General features: G+C 34.9%; 1 protein-coding gene across 4 annotated transcripts in view; it reads right to left on the bottom strand.

The window, feature by feature from the left end:
• The window catches only part of PSPC1 (paraspeckle component 1), a 67,538-nt gene that overhangs the window by 25,431 nt on the left and 23,979 nt on the right, over positions 1-18,128 (bottom strand). Inside the window, exons 7-9 of one of the 4 annotated variants that reach the window (XM_010209235.2) lie at positions 9,334-9,391; positions 4,979-5,148; positions 368-1,722 (exon numbers count right to left, since the gene is read on the bottom strand). The exons of 2 other annotated variants lie outside the window; for them this stretch is intronic. In XM_010209235.2, the coding sequence (XP_010207537.2) occupies positions 1,537-1,722; positions 4,979-5,148; positions 9,334-9,391 (414 nt within the window). In that variant the 3' untranslated portion in view covers positions 368-1,536. Of the gene's footprint in view, positions 1-367; positions 1,723-4,978; positions 5,149-9,333; positions 9,392-18,128 lie in introns of those variants that run through there. One more of the 4 variants, XM_061992207.1, reaches the window with a different exon arrangement.

Genomic DNA, 18,128 nt, shown 5'->3' on the forward strand with positions numbered 1-18,128 from the left:
TTCCTATACTATATGAAAACAATCTCTACCTTAAGCCGTATAACACTGGCAATTTAAGTAACAGCATACTTATAAAATGCCAGCAATGCTGCCACTTGCCTGTTACCCATTTGCTCACAATTCATCAAGACCACCACTGCCGTATTAAGTGGTAACACATACATGCTCTCTCTACTGCTTGCATCCCACACTTTGAGCTACATACACACCATTTCCACGTAATCAGGGCACCGTGTTATTTCTAATCAGTTTTAAATCAATTTAGTATCACTATTCATGCAGCTAAATTTTAGTAATTTTTATTTCTGAAAACATGAGTGAACTCATAAAACCAAAACACTAATAATATTTTACAACTATTTTGCACAGGAAAAACACAACAGCAACCAAAAATTTCTTGTTATTATAGGAATAGAACCAATAGGTCTTTTCCATCATCTTCCATAACCAACAAAATCTGAATCATAAGGTTCCTAATAACTTCATCATCAGTTTTACCTTAGGACTCAATCAGCAAATCTAGCCCGAGTTGTGTTGCAAACAGTTACTTTTCAAATTCATCATCCTGCCTTCTAAATCTGTATTACTCTACTACAAGTGAACAGCTACTTAAACTGGAAAACATGTATATGTCTCCTAATTAAATAGTTAATCACTGAGAACAATTAAATTCTATTCAAACCAACCACTGGGAGAAATATATGCTTATAATGATGCATTACACAGTGGAAAGCTTTAAACCAGTTTGCACAAATGTCTCCTTCCTTGCAATGGCAAGATACTTGAACGATCAGTAGAACACATAGATATCGCAACATTATTCTTCTGTAGAAGTATGATTCAGGTAAATGCATTCATACTGTTATGAATAAAGCATACATACAGATTCCTCTTCCAAAGTGGCTTCCCCCCTACACATTAATTTTATCATAATTTGAGTAACAAACATACTCTTGTTGATAAGCCTACTGTGACTAAGTTTGCAAAGAGAGACTGAGATGCAAAGACACAATATCCTTGAGAACACTTTGTATAAAACTTGATGCTCTTCAAAAGTCAAAACAAAACCATTTGTGTTATAAATTGTTCATAGTATGTACCGCAACATGCAGTCTAGCTAAACAGATTCACTATTAAGAATGGAACTCTCTTGAAATACAGTAAAAACTACATAAGAATGAAAATGTCACTTACAATTAAGCATAAAATTTTTCTCACCCAGTATTAGTAATAACGTTCCCAAAATCCTTTCAAGCGATTTTTATATTTTATTGTAATCAGATAACTGCACGTTTTACAGCATAGTCACACATTGTATTTTGCTAGTCACAAACACATTGCCTTACATAACGATCTGCATCATTTCTGCTCTATACTACAAAGCCTATGACTGAATACAAAAAAAGTTTTACAAAAGAAACTGTTTTAAAGACTACAATAACAATAAAACCGTTTCCAGAAAACAGCTAAAATTATAAAGGCATATCATTGTATAGTTTTACTGGAATTTCTAAACAGTAAGGAATGAAATATGCTTTAGTATCTGCGACGCTTGTTAGGTCCTTCAAAGTTGCCCCCCGGGTTTCCTCTACCAAAGCCACCAGGTCCACCACTCACGGCACCTACACCACTCATTGGAGGTTGAGGAGTTTCAGAGCCCGTTCTACTAACCAAAGGTGAACCCATCTGTGATGGACCTCCTTGAGGAAATCTCTCATTATGCTAATACAAGTCCATTTGGAACACGTCAAATGTGAGTTACAACAAAAACCACAAGTGATGTTGTCATGAAGTTCAGCAGATAGTCCAGCAGAATCAGGATCACACATAGAGGGAAGAAAGGAGCAATTCAATTAGTTATTATTGAAAAAGAGCTGGAAATTCAAGAGTCCTAATGTTACGCTCCAACTTTGTAAAGTAAATTGAAAATTAAAAACTTAAGTATTAAGAGCAACTCTGATGATGAACACAACTTCATCCTTTCAGGCACATCTGAAGCAACACATTCTCTATGTAACAGAAGACATAGCAAACAGTTACTTTACACCTGAGCCCTATACTGACTTTCATACCCACTACAAGTCTTTAATAGAAACAGAAACATCATCAAACTAGTAAAGAAAACATTATCAATTTCAGTATTTTTAGAGATGGTCACTCCTTTAATAGCAATATAACCTGATGACTTCTATATCCACCTATCTGTGGCTATTTCAGTCCATACTACTTGGATCCTGCCTTTTGTATGGCACTTAAGGAATCTTTAGTCAGACTTTTAAAACTCAGTCCAAATAAACTGACACAACTAGTGACAAAATGCATAACTGGACTAAGCTTGGCTTAAAAAAACCCTGATCTATATCTGAAGCTTAATTTGAAATGGCAATGTAAGATAATCCACTTAATGTACCAGATTCGTTTTCCTGAGTTCTGTGCCTAATATTAATGTTATATGTGCTTAAATAGATGTACTTGGCAGTAGCAATTAAGACCTAAATCAGAAAATGTGCATCTGAGCACTTATAGTTCAGCGTTTAAGCAAGTGTTTAAAAATAGAACCCCACACAATGAAACTTAAAACATTAACTCAACATAACACAAACCATTAAGGGCACAGACATATGGTACATTCAAATCTTGAAATAACTCATCATTAACCTGTTGAAGATGGTTATGCTTTCAGAAGAAATTCCTTCTGTACAGAGAGCTACATTAACTGCCCAGAGTTCAACAAGAACATTCAAGACCAGCACCTTATTTATGTTATTGAATCAAGCGAGAATTCTTCTGAAAGCCTAACTCCAGGAATAGTAGTAGAGCTCAACAGCTTAATAACTCATATATGTTACTTAAAACCAGCATTATATAGATAAAATTTATGCAACTTGCATGATGGCTGTATATATGTGCATTGTTTAAAATTTGACATGGAAGAAGAAAAATGTTCAACAGCTGTATAAAGATCTACTGCTGCCCCAAAGAACCTTAAATCTGCAGCACTGGTTAAAAACTGTTTAAAAGCTATCAGTTTAGAAGTTACTCATGCCAACTTGTTCACAATGGAGATGAATTTCAATAAATACCTTATCAGATACTCCCGGTAACTTTTATCATTTAACATCTGAACAAAAAGTCAAGTCCTCTTTACAACAAGGGACCCCTCTTCTGCAGCTAACAAGGAAACTGCAGTAATCAACTGCATGTTATGGGGGCGGGAAGCTGCTTTTCCAAGTTATGTTCACAGATAATCTACATTTCAAAAGACTGCAGTGGAGCAAGAAGATTGTTTGAACTTTCCCCTAAAATACTTCATAAAAATGTGTCATTTAAAAAGACAAACAAACACACAAAACCTCCCAAAACTGTATTTGTAGTATATAAAGCATGTTCTCCATTTCCCTGAGTGGAAATTGAAATTAACTCTTACCATGTTTTAGCAGATAGCTCTCTTTTAAAGTGTCTTTCCAACAACAGGAAAAATACAAGACTATATGCCTTGCTGTAGGAGCCTGCCCCCCAAACTAAAAACCTTGACAGTCCAAAATGGAGAGAAAAAATAAACATCTAACTCGTCCTTCAGTAGCATGCAGAAAGAAAAAAAACGTTAAAAGGTATGCATTTTGACGTGTCAGTGTGGTGCCCCCATTTCCATACCTGGAATGACCTTTTGTAGAAAAACAACAGTTTGAGATGTATACTATGATTTGCGATACCATGGATTTTTTTACCTTATACGTCTTTTTCGGTGTCTATATATTGGAAGAGAATGTTCCAGAGGTGACCACTAACAGTGACAAGCATCTCTCCAGCTTTGTGAGAAATGACAGAACTGACAAAATAAGCTGGTTCCTATGATGTGAAGTGAGATCTTTTCCTTTTAATTGTTCAAGACCAGACCCATTATGCCTTTTATGCTCAATCAAAATCCCTTTTTCCTTTGAGGAACAAAGGACTTTGTCCAAATTTAGTTATAGATATGGTTCGATTGCGGATGGATACTGTTAGAAGGCATATATAAAAAAAAGCTATAAAATGCTTCTGTTACAACAAAATACTATAATGAAATCACTGTTTATACTATATACTCCTTTATATCACACCACCATTAGAACATCCCATATAACTATTTACAGAGTAACATTGAAAAATATGTAAAAGTTTAAAAATTATATAGTTGTTTCTCTACATAAGACATTACAGCTAGGAAAAATGACTGGCTATTAGAACTGAGCAAAAGTAGCTAGTGCTTTAACTGTGCCCCAGTGGTATATCTGCTCTTGATAAAAAATTCCAGACATATAGAAGACATTCCCTTACCATCCTTGGCAACTTAGCAATATTATTCTTCCTGTATTGATATGACAGTTATCCCTAACAGCTGCTGGCATACTTATTCTCTAAGTGGCATAGTTACTGTCACAATCTCATGCTTTCAACAGTGTTAGAAAGGAAAGACAAAGAACTTTGAAGTCATTTTAAAAAAATTCCGTAGTTTACACAAAGATATCTTCACACTACGTGGCTTCCAACATTTAACTGTTTATCAAAAATCCAAATAAGTTAACACACAGCATTTAGTTTCACAAAAGAAATATCAAATGCCTAAATGCACAGGTTAGCTTGGCACGTTCTTAATTTCATCCAAATGATTTCCTTCTCTCAGTGAGTTTTCCATGACAGGTCACACATACAATGTTTTCCTACAAGTGCTGTATGTTCTAACCTCAATTATAAGTCTGGTTACTGATCAAAGAACTGACTCTGTTTCTAAGGGAAGTTGGATTTTCATAGTCATATCAAATAGACATTTTCCTTCTGTGCTGTAATTTTTTTGCATGAACAAGTCACATCAATTACTTTTAACAGGTTCAAAACAAGCAACATGCTCTTACTTAAGTGTGAAAATATCTTTGGTAACAAAAAAATGGGCCATGAGACATGACAGCTATTCAAAGTAATTAAATTTGTGATACGTTACCACTGTTCCATTATCTGGCATCATTGGTGTTCCCATATTTGCAGCTCCTTCTGGTCCCATGGAAGGACCAGGACCCATTGCAGGGCCAGGTAAAGTTCCTCTGTTGTTCATATTCATACTCATCATTGGAGGAGGGCCTTGGTTACCAGCAGGTGCTGGGCTAAACGCATCTATGCAAAACAATCTATACTTAGAGCTGTCCTAGCTGAATTTTACAAGAATAAACAAACAATTTACAATACTTAAAAAGCCAAATGTACAAGACTTCCAATACTTGAAATAAAACAAAAATATTCTTTGAGACTGTACATTTATCTCAATCTGCTTTTAAACAGATTTTCATTAATCCTCATTACTTTGCATTACATGATCTGCCTCATGTATATGAAAACCCTGAAGTCTCTACTGTTTCTGTGGAGAAACTCAAGTGTTCATATAGCATATATATGCAGTATACACATTAGAAATTAGCAACAGCCTCAAGGGATTTTGCAGTAACTGGCAGTGTTAAGGCAACTTGGCTCTTTAGGAAACATTAAATACACATTTGCAAGAACTGTACTATCAGTATTACGTTACCTGTATATAGTGTTACAGAATATTAGTCTAACATGTAAAAGCAGTATCAAATATGGTACTAAGCTTCATAATAAATTGTCTCATATGGCATAACTAAAACTTTAATTGAAATGTAATTTATTACAGTAAAAGTACCAGAAAACTATGGGAAGTTTTGTTAAAATCCAAAGTGACTTAACAGTCTCCTCCAAAATTCTGATTCACAGTAAGAGGTAAAAGAAAAGCTTAAAAGCATCTTTTGAGGAGATCATTTAGTTGTAATATTGCACTAGAAAACACTAGTCTGTCAGTAACAAATGCAACAGGTAGGTAAAATCACCTTCATAACATTTTATCATTTGTTATAAGAAAAAAAATCTGATTATATGTATCATATCTGCTATCATGAAACATCAACTTCTCCCCACACAACAATAATCCATTCTTTTCAGCCAAAAGCGTGCTCTCTTCTGTTACCAAATTTTAGATGCATGTTGTCTTTGAAAGCTAGCCATGACAACATAGAATATTATCAAGAAATGGAACATGTTGCTAGACTAATAAACTTGTTATTTTTATTTCAAAAATCAACCTGTCATATCTCATCACCATTTTAACTTCTTCAATATTGAATATATAAATGTACATCACTAAGTAGGTCATTTTGCACAGATACAATACTATGACTATCTGCAGGTATGCAAAATTGCATCTTTATTACCTGCCCTTATATATTACAGCAGTCCATGAAACCATTGCAGGTGAAATACTGCAGTTTAAATTGCAGATCTGAGCTTGATCATACGTTATGCCAACTGCAAGCTGCTTAACAAAGACAATCCATTCAACACAGCAGCACACAAAATCACAGAATTGTGACAGCTGGAAAAGACCTTTGAGTCCAATGTAAAGTGATAAACAAGTTTATTAGAAGCAACAAAGGAAAATCCTGTAATTCTGAAAAGAACTAATTTAAGCTTAGTGATTAGAAACATCACAAGTCCTCTCCCTATGACACTAAGTAAAAACAAAGGTATGCAGCACAAGTTGGATGCTTCTCACCTACCCACAAGCATGCTCAGTTCATGTACAGTCAGACAGAAGACTGAGCTACAATTCGAGAGAATTACTGTTGAATATGCCCTAAAACTGGTTTTTAGGGTCATCCATTCAGTGACTAAATATGGAAAGAAAAGCTGAAGTCTGAACTGTCAGTGTAGGGAGAAGTCTTTATTTTCAGTGGCTAGAAGTACTCTGCAGGACTATCGTGACTACAGTGCTTAGTGCTCACAGAAGTGTCATTAACTAAAAGCAGTCAAGGGTCATGTATGTATTATTGACTTGCTTACCAATCTAATGAAACTTAATTCAGCTGGCCTCACACAGGCAGTGTTCACTTAGCCTTCAACTGCAAAGTTCTCTTGTATCATACAAATGCACCCATATTGCTTCCAGAATGTGGTATAGAAACCTGTACAATCAAATCTCTGTATTAAGCCATTTTCAGGCAGAGTAATCTCTGACAGAGGTGCAAATAAGGAATGTAACGAAATGGTGCAGTTTCAGTAAGAGGCCACCTAAGACATTTTAGAAATACCTCAGAAGTCATAGAATCATAGCATAGTAGGGGTTGGAAGGGACCTTTAGAGATCATCTAGTCCAACCCCCCTGCAGAAGCAGGTTCATCTAGATCAGGTCGCATAGGAACATGTCCAGGCAGTCCAGGTCCTCCTAGCTTCAAAGCAGACCCTAAGAGTCGAACACTTTTGACTGCTTTTTCATTTTGGTGGGACAGTGATATTAGCAGTTAATTCACTGGACCATGTCCTGTAAGAGCTGAAAAGCAGTTATCAGTGTTTATGCCACAATGCACAGACACTAGGAAAATCACCTTCTTCTGCAATCTGGAGGGCTGAAGAAGTACACTCTTAACTGTCTGAACTGCACATGCCAAGATCTGGCACAGCTAGTGACAAGCCACAGTTAATCCTCAACAATGCAGAGGTAACTTCCAAAGAGTCTCTTTTTCCTCATACTGAAGTTTATCAGCTGCACTTGCCATTACAGATTCAGTTAAGTGCTATGATGAGGCAAACAGATTGCCTCAGAACTTGTTTGCCACAGAAAAAGTAAAAATGAGTGGTCCTGCACAACTAAGCTCAAAACTAATTAAAGCCACTACTGAGACACCTTGCTTTCTAATAACACTATCATGGGGATATTTCCATTACAGAAGACACTCCAGCTCCCCACTGTCCCATATGATGAGAAGTTCCAAATGGCACAGGTAAAGGCCAGTTATAAAGTTACAATTCCAACAAAAATGTTGAGAAAGGGTATCAAGATCAACAACTAGAGGTCTGCTATTTAAGGTCTACTGCAGGTTTTCGTGGTCGGGTTTTTTTGGTTGTCGTGGTGGGGCCGCTAATGAGTTGAAGAAAAAAAAAATCTACTATGAGCTAACCTAAAATCCAGATACTGTGGAAACATACCACCTTTACCTATTTGCTGTGCACTCTTTTCCCTTTTTAAAATAGTCATTAATTGTTATCATAACTTATATTGAAACTACACATTTCTAAAAGCATTTGTATCAAGTTTAAAATCAAATCATAGCACAAATCTTACAAAGCAAGACTCTGATGATCAAAATGTTAAGTGCTAAAACCTGGTAAGAAAAGGTCTGTGAACAGATTGTGATAAACGCTCGTTTAGAATTTCTATGTAAAAAGTGTATCCTATGAATGTGAACAACTGGCACATTAATAATACTTACAAAGTTTCCTAATTAAACACAATTTTCAAGTTGACTGCAACAACATGCAAAAGTATGACTATAAAACCAAATATTATTCACAATTTATGCTTCAGCTTATTTGCTGATAACTTCACAAAGTCTTCCTTTAGAGCTATTTTATAACTTCGTCTTCCCTGAAAGAAGAATTCTATTTCTATTTTGCAGCTACATGTATGTCTCAATAAATGCAAGGAAGTGGTGAATATTGCATTTTAAAATCTGGACTGAGCAGATTCATTACACTATCTATGAATTCACAGTATTCAAAGAGTCAAGCAATCAGGTTTGTATGTACTTTAAAATACACAAACATCGTATTAACTTTTCTTTAAATTATCATCTTATTTTAAATGGACATCAAGAGTCTTCCAGGTTAATATAATTTAATAAGATTTTTAAAGAAATATTCTAAGTTTCAGTCTTGTTTAAAAGCAGATATTCTGTATGAATAAGATTCCACATTCTTTATGCCTACACATATGAAGCAAGCAGTGACAATAATTTGAGCCACAGAAGTGAATTGAGAATATTTGCAAATACCAATTTGTAATAAATTAGCAGAATCCCACCCACATTATTCATAAGTCTTTCATCAGGTACATCAACAATATCTTACTAATTTTAAGCTCTACATCATTTCACTGTGTGCAATTCCAGTCACAACTTCTCTGAACAAGAAAGAATCCCAAAGACTTTCTCAACAGAAAATTCTTCTTTTGTATCAATTTATAGAGCACCACCTTTCCTTGTCTTGCTGTTTCTCTTAACTTGTACATCATATTTTTGTCCCACAGGTAGTCAAAACAATAACATAAAGATACACCTTGGGAAAAATCCCCAGCTGCTTAGATGTAAAATGCGAGGACTTCTTTTATTTCCTAATACTGTTTACTCCATTTTACTAGTTGCTGTCACTAATTAACAAAGCTTGAGTAACATGTACAGTCCCAAAGAAAAAGAAACTTTACATTACAGAAGCCTTTTTCCTTCAGATCCCTACCTCCCATGTTTATTGCTCCACGAGGGCCCATATCACCCATTCTCATTTCCTGTTCTCTCTGAAAGTAAACATAGTTTTCATTGTCAACCTATAATTCTTAGAACTCAAAACATTTCCATTTACTCCATGAAAATAAAAATTTAAGTTTCAAAAGTTTCCATTACTTACAAAAATGTACAAGGAATAAAATGAACTGTACTCCCTTGTGTTTATAAAGTCAAATGGAACCATAAATTCAATACAGCAACGTCGTACATTTTTGCATAATGCTAAAGGTTAAATATCACAAGTTTCATTTATCATATGCAGCAGTCTAAAGTTCCTAATTATGTGACCAGCTGCAAATAAGTCAATCTTTGTGCAGTGTTTTTCATTAATAAGAACTACACGTACATTTCAGCTGTAAATAAAGAGGTCTAATTACAGTATTGCCAAAAGGCCGTGGTTCATTAACACAGTCAATCTAGCTTCATAACTCAAAAATGCCTGTGTTGATTGGAAATGAAGCTCTGATGTGTCATATTCTGGTATATAAACTCAATCTACCAGTTCATCTTAAGTTCAAATAGTTTTGATTTAACTTAATGGTGTTACATTTTCTGATAAATGGTATCATGCTATTGATACATTAGTTCAGATACAGACTATGCTTTTGAAATCAGCATAAAAACATCGGATCAATATAGACTATGTTACATGAGTTTATACTATAGACAAACAACTCGCCAAACTGATCCAGATTCAACTGATGCATAGTCATGCAAGAGATACCTGACACTGCTCATCATGAACCACGGCCTGCTGTGAAACAATACTCAAAATATGCAGAATAACAAAAATCATCACTATGGCAAAAATTACACCTATCACAGACAATTTCAAAGGATTTCAGTGTTACTGTTTACATCATAAGGATGAAATAGAAACAAACTCACAATTCTAAATGAAAACTAAGGAAACTTACACCAAATTTTTTTTCTCATGAATTTTCTGCATGAATGAGTATAATCCCACTCTTGTGTGAACACATGTGCTGAGAATAAGCGTATGTAAAGCATTTCTCCTGATTCTGAAAACCATTCCACTTACGATTTAGGACTGTAAGTTCAGATACACTTTAAAACAATTCTATATGCCAGGCAACTGAATCAGTCTTCCTAAAAGTATCCTTTAAACAGAAATATCACTCAAAAAATACATTCTTAGTCTTTTTACTGTTTCACAAAACTCCTGTTTATTCAATCAGTGCCAAACACGAGTCTTGTATCTTCACACACTTAGAAGCAGCAGACACCAACATTTGGCAGAACAGAGGAAACAGTTTTAAGTATCCTGGTATGGGAAATTGTTTTAAGATACACAATGAAAGGCTCTCAGGTTAAAAAATTTGTTTCTAGCAATTCATATTAACCTAGAAAATGTACTTGACAGGAATATATTATTTTCAAAATAATACGGCTTAGTGTTGAAATGCCTCGTAAAGAAAAGACACAAACAGATTTTAAGGTCCAGCTATGAATGTCTGGTGATGAACACTAAGGACTTCTTCTGGCCCCAGAAACTATGTTAAAACTTGCACCTGCTTTGACACACCTTTCCCAGTAATAGCAACTGGCACGTTAAGTAAAATAAGCAACCCTGCTAGGATCTGATAGATTTACAAATTTATACCAAGGAGTTATATCACAAAATTGGCATACAACCTTTTTGAATTTAGTCTGCTTTTATACCTCAGCCCTGACATGAAGAAGCAGAAGGAAAAGTGGTGTATCACCTCATCTCAGTCCCTAGGCCAACACGGTAGGACACCATGTTTATCAGTTTACATTATCCAACTGTGTGTACACTCATGCATATGTGAAAACAGATCATGGCACAAACAGTTGTGAGATACTCTAGCTAAAAGGTAAAGTCCCAGATCCTAAATTAGTGCATATAACTTACTTAATGCATTGTAGGTTCAACTGTAAGTTCATGGTATGAATTTCATGTGAAATGTACCATATAAGGCAAGGCTAAGTGCAATAGATAAGGGAGTTGAGTACAGAGCTATAAAGCTCTACTAGTTACTAGAACTTAGCTTGGGTTTTTTTTGCGAAGGACACAAGCATTGCCAAGCTACAACATACGTATTTTTTCAAAACTCCTACATTTCCTCCTAGCAATAACAATTTTTTTCTCATTTTTTTTAAATTCTACCACCCTTAAGTACAACAAAAGAGAGAAACAGAACCTAAAATTTAAATTTTTTTTAGTCTCGTCTAACCTTTGTAACAAAAACCATCAAGTAATTATTTGCCAGTTTGTAGCTTTAACTCTGATGTTGAACTATTACTGCTATAGACTCAAGATCCATACATTACTATCTCTGCTGCCTGTTAAATCTATCAACATGCCTAGAACTATTATTATTCCTACTGTTGCATGTTCACACCTTACATTAAAATTCTCAGCATGGCAAAAATCCATACTTTTTAACACAGAATTAACATATTTAAGATAAATCCTATCAAGAGAAAATACACAAGTTCAGATGTTAACTGACAACATATCACTAATGAAACTAAATGTTTGACATATACAAGTACTTAGATAATTTGACAAAACTTGCATTTGCAGGAGTGCAGATAACAAAAATTCAGTCCTATCCCACAGAAATCACATCCTAAATAGCTATTTACTATGTGAGCATAAACAAATTATTGCAGGTTAAGTTAGGTCAACTAATCCATCAGTTTTGCGCAGTATGACAGAGAAAGGAATACCAACAGGCAGTTATGACAGATTAGTTGAACCAGGGCTGGTTGATATTCCAGCCCACCTGAGAGCTTCGTTCTTGGATCCTCAAGCCCTTTGCAGAACTTAGTGACAGCATTATCTTCTCAGAGCTTCTTTTCCTCACTAAGGACTGCCCATTCTTCTGTCGAGTAGCAGCCTGCTTCAGCCCCTTCCCTGAAGCCACTCATAACTACTCGTAAGAGGGAGGTAAAACTGAGCAGCAAGAGAGGAGGGCTAAACTTTTACTAGAGAAATAAGCAGGGAGGCAATTAAAAACCTCTGAAGTCACCTGGTACCTGGTAAAGCAACTTAAAACTGGAGAAGAAAAACGGATGATATGCAATTACAGAGGGGAAAAAAACTCATAGGACAGAGAAGGCATAGCAAAATGCAATTTAACCTTCGGGAATACCGAAAACACCCCCACAACAAAACCAAAAAACAAAGGGAAGCAAACAAAGAATAATATCCAGCTGTAAAAAGATAATTGCTTACATGACTAAAAAGAAAGCTTTCCAAATTACTTCTGTTGCAGGATCATTCTTCAGCACTCATTAACGCTACCAGCTCTCAAGATGGTGTGATTTATCTCGATAACTTACTTTCAGAAAAACTGCTATGATGGCAACTACAGCATTATACTTGCTAACTACTTTAGATTGAAGGATTAAACATGAAATTGCCTCACAATTCCCACTCATTTTAATGTCAACTTTAAAAAGTAAATGAGACAAAAATATTAAGTACATCCAGCTTTCAAACTACATACATTGTACGTTTATTATAGTATGTGTATTTAATATAGTATGAATTATTTTTTACAAGCATTGGAAACAAGATTTCTTTAGCATTTGAGGTATATCATGCACAACGTTCTTAGACGTCAATCACCATTGATATGACAATAGCACACAGAAAACTACCAAGATCAATCAGTCAGGTTTAATATAAAAATTTTTAATTCACTCTATAAAATCATGAAACTAACTGTTTTGAAAAGACACCTGAGAATTGATGGAGGATAATGTATCAGATGCAATTCCCTTCTCATATTGAAAATAAAAATATAAGTAGCCAAAAAACTGGTGGTTTTAACTAACAGACCAATACTACTATTTTCTTCCTGGCAAGAGGCCTTGCAATTGCAGCAGCCCAAAGAAAACGAAAAATCTTGTCTCCAAATGATGCAATATTCATGGGAACAAAACTGTCAAAAAAATCCAAAACTGCATGGAATATTTCAGAACAGCAAAAAGCAAGACATCAGCAGAAATACTAAGATGACAGATCATACGGTTTCCTTCAAGTGTTCGTGGTCAAGACGTGCAGTCCCCAATCAACACAGGACTAATCACTCACCTTTCTGCTAAAGCATGGTGACCACAATAGTAACACTAAGATATGTTATAAAAAAATGCAGTATCAAAAAAGAACACTTACCCCATAAACTTAAAAATTAGTATGCAAAAGATACATTTTTACATTTTATGTAAAAATCACTAAGCTACTAGCACTTTCTCTCGCTTGTGTAGAGCAACACGCAACTCACAGTGCTGTTTAATCTCACTTGTTTTCATTAACATGGAAACTGAATTCTATTCTCTAGCAGACTTTGGATTTGTTGAAACAGTTATGACATTTTTGTACCTCTTCAAAGAATTCATTACTCCCTTCTAGAGTGGTTTATTAAATCATTACTAGAAAATAAAAACTCTTTCCATAGCCTTTATATCTTACACAAATCTGTAGTTTACTGAAACATCTATATTTTGAAGACATGTATCATACTTCTGCCGAAACCTGTAGGCTTGGTCTCACAGACTATAGACAAAGCATAACTGTCTCGCCACTCTGAGGTGCCCTTAAAGCTTCCTCCCTCAGCATCTTCCCAGGCTGATTTTGAAGGCCTCCTGCTTGCAGGTGTCTGCACAACAGATAAGGAGGCATTGGTACTTTTAAATACTTTTAACCTCTTGCTTGCAATTCTGTCATCATTTATCACAACTCAAAGATCAGATCATGCATATATGAAATAATAAATGAGGACAAGAGATTTGGGGTCTATAAAAGAGGGGAAGCCTATAAAAACTAGAATTTGGGGGCACTTTTCACTGTGCACTGTCTCTTCCTCACAATGTTGTACTATTTCACACCAATTACTAGCTCACTGGAAGTTAAGCAGCCAGCAAAGAGTTAAAGTAATAAAAGCCTTCTCTTCTACCCATCCCTCTTGTCACATCATTAATTTTATTCCATCATATGCAGTAACAGTAAATAATTTTAAATGAAAAATAGTGACCTTCTTTCAAAAGCCTGAGTACTCCAACCTAAATCCAGAGCTAATCCCTTCTCTGAGCTGGGCATAATACTTGATGACTCCAGAGATATCTTTCAGTTTAAACTACTCAGTTCTATGAACTGAATGACAGCTCGCACCCAAGAGTTTGAAAAAAAGTTCTCTCTCGCTGCACAGAGACTTGACACACATAGATACATTAAACTACAGAACAACTGAAGTAAATGTAGCTATAAAATATATAGTGTACAGAGAACTAGATAGTCCTATTTTTAAATAGGAAGTCCGATGAAAAGAATTTTCATTAGGTTTAACAGTTGCCCATAGGACTTGGTCTTTGAGAAAAACATTCTAACAGGGCCAGAACAGATAGTTAAAGCCAATTTCCTCTTCGGTGACTCAAGTCCCTAATAGAATTGGTGGAGATGACTCACTAAGTTACACCATTAAAAATCCTAAACATCAAAAAAACCCTATCACATCAGTAAAAACAGGAATACGCATTGCATGATATATATGCAAATACATATATTCCAGTAAATGCTACAAGCTGGAAAAACATTTCTAAGGGCAGTAAAAATGATGTATACAGCTGTTGACAAAAAAGGATCTGATTTCCCTTATGGAAAGAAGATTTATTATTAGTCTGGTGCACTCTTTAAATACTTCTATCTATTCAATAAGACCACAAAGGAAGTATCAAGGAAAGTAGGGGAAATTAATTCATTTCAGAATAACAGAAGTATAGGAATGTATGTGGGAAAATTCTTCATGCACTACATCTTGGTTCTCTGCTTTTTTTTCCTGGGAACTAACAAGAGAGATCTACAACTTCTGTGGGGCTTGATCCCATTTCCCATCCACATCGTTTGGAAAGCACTCAGTTGCTGAGGGTAGTCTTCAGCATGTAAACCCCACAAAAAAGAAATAAATGAAGTAAAAGCAAGGCAGAAATATTTACTGATCTGAAATTATTTTAAAATCTAAAAAAAAAAAAAACCAAAAACCCCTTGAACAATGTTTCTAAACCACAGATCTTTTATAACAGAAAATAATACTAGATACATGTTAACGTGCAAGACAGCTACCACAGCCTATTAAAAACATAAGTCTTAATATACCTTTTAACATATATTAGAACATTTAAGCGAGAATTAATAAAGGATGGTATTCCATTACACAGCTTCATTAGCTAACTCTTGAAATGCTTCTGAGTGCATCTCTGGAAAGGTTAAAAATGAATTGCAATTTTGGGTGTGAGAGAGAGAACAGACACAGACTCAAAATTCCTATCTTACAGATTTAGAAGAAACTGTTTTTAAAAAACATAGTTACATTCTCTCAAATTCATCTTCATTTTAAATACCGGACATTTCTGATCTTCACAAGATGGAAGACAGTTTAAGATCTTCCTTTTTTTAGGTAAAACTAGCTTCTACTTTTTAAACCAGGCAAATTGTTGTCTGGGGTTTTTAAATAATCCTCCTACAGTAGGATGCGAACCTCAATCTGAGATAAAGACAACTTCAATACACCAACACTCATGTGATGCCATGAGGTCAGGTTTACAGTGACAGTTTTGGAAAAGAATCAAGTTGAAATGCACTAATATTACTTGCGTATACTAAGATGCTTCAGCAACTCCTCACTAAGTCGCATCACTTAATAATCCCCTGAAAGAAAACACTACTTACTACTTGTACTACAGAAAAGATAGTCTTTAAGCTAAAAAGGTAAGCCCACAGACATCCCCGAGGCCCCCTCAAATTTATAAGCATCAAGGAGAATGAAAGATTGCAGGAACTGCAACACATTTTTACTAAACACTATAATGTAAATGTCATTGTACGCACAAGCATTCCAAAAGACTGTCACCTATAGCAGCTACAAAATCTTCTTAATGTAAACTGATTATAAGCATCAAAAACACTCAAGAATGATCATTATATTAGTGTTATGCTCAAAAGATACTGCTGCCAGTAATCCTATTTCTTCAGAAAGATTTTTAAGTTTTCCTCAACATCTGAAAGGACAGATAAGTACATAAACATACTTGCTGTTCTTGCATCCTGGCTAAGAAAAATCGCACTTCATGATTTCCAAATAAGATGCAGCAGTCCACATGTTCTTCCTTCATTGTAATGCAGAACCACCATTATCTGCCAGACTTGACTTAGATTTCAGATATCCTATTCTGTCATTTGAATATTTTTTGGTAAATATACAATGTTCTGGTTATTTTAACCTCTAAAGCAAGCAAACCTGTGACATTCTGTAGATAAGAATATACTTAATCAAAAAATAAAACTGGATCAAAAATGTATTTTCTTTTTATAAAATGTGGACCAAACCACCACTGAAAAGAGGAAAGTAAATTTACTTTTCACAAAAGACTCCCTAACACTCCTGCTATTCATCATCCTCCATATGCCACACTGGGCTTGTTTCAGTCTAGAAGTATGTTTTAGTTACTATTTCAAAATCAGCAAAGTGAAAACTAAAAGATCTTGTAGAAAAATACTGATACAAGAAGGCAAATTAAGAGCTGCCTGAAGTTCTTCCAAGAAAAAATCATTTGAAAATGGATAATAGCTTCAAGTGGAACCTGTTATGCTGTAAAAAGCGGCTTTCCGCAAACTTAAAATACTGTCCAAAATGGTATTATTCAAAATTTGAGTTTGGGATAAACCTTATCAGGAAAAACAGTCCAAAATATTTGCAACTGTTATACAGAGCTATTTTCTCACTCCTATGTCACGAGAAGCAGAAAGTAACCAATACTTTGAAGTACAGGAATTAGGAAAACGAACTAGAGAAGACAAAAGACTCAAAATCACATGAAAAATTTGTGAATAATCATTACTGGTTTCCATCTCAGAAAAAGTGAACAAAAGAACATTTAAGTCTGAGACAGAAAAGGTAACAGTATAAAATGTCACTAATAGACACTTTATCAGTCACTGATTTGGATGAAGTGATATTCACCCATTTTCAATATTAAAAACTGGCCTGCACTGTAACAGAAGTTGTCCACATGCCTACAGATTTTTCTCAATGTCTTCATATAGTGACCTTAACACTGAGCTTAAGAACTGCTTTTTACAGAAAACATTAAAAAATTAGTAACTTGAAGAAAATCAAAACTAAATATATTTTCTACAAAGGCTTATGTGCTTTTAGGCACATTTTAGGCCACTGCAGCTTCATTTTATGCAGAACTCATACTTTCAGAATGCTGTATTACAGTCCAAAAATTCAAATTACTAACTTAACAAAAAATAGTCTAAGATTTAGAACAGAACTTACTCTGTTACAGATTACAGAACTTTATCCCACAGAGATTTTTTTTTTCTTTCTCTTGTAGTTACTTGCTGCTTCTCTGAATTTTAATACTGTACTTAATACGCTGCATTAATATGTAACTATTTCTGAGTTTTTCCCACTTCTCCCATTTGTTATAATACAGTAAAATATTGTATATACAGCATAGGACTAAAAAGGTTCCTCTTTTTCTGACAACCTGTGGAACATGTTATTCACCAGTCAAAAAAAACCCTGCATACAGAAGGCAAAATCTGGCCCCAAGTAAAACTGCATACAAATAGTAGATAGGAATAAAATCCCCAGTACTTCAAATTCCATGCTGCTATTCAAACATCTTTGCATCATCTGTTCAGGTAAGGGAAAACTCTACCATGTCTCTTAATTGTCTATGGCTATG

This window comes from Colius striatus, chromosome 1, assembly GCF_028858725.1.
Source record: "Colius striatus isolate bColStr4 chromosome 1, bColStr4.1.hap1, whole genome shotgun sequence".
In the NCBI taxonomy this organism is placed as follows: domain Eukaryota; kingdom Metazoa; phylum Chordata; class Aves; order Coliiformes; family Coliidae; genus Colius; species Colius striatus.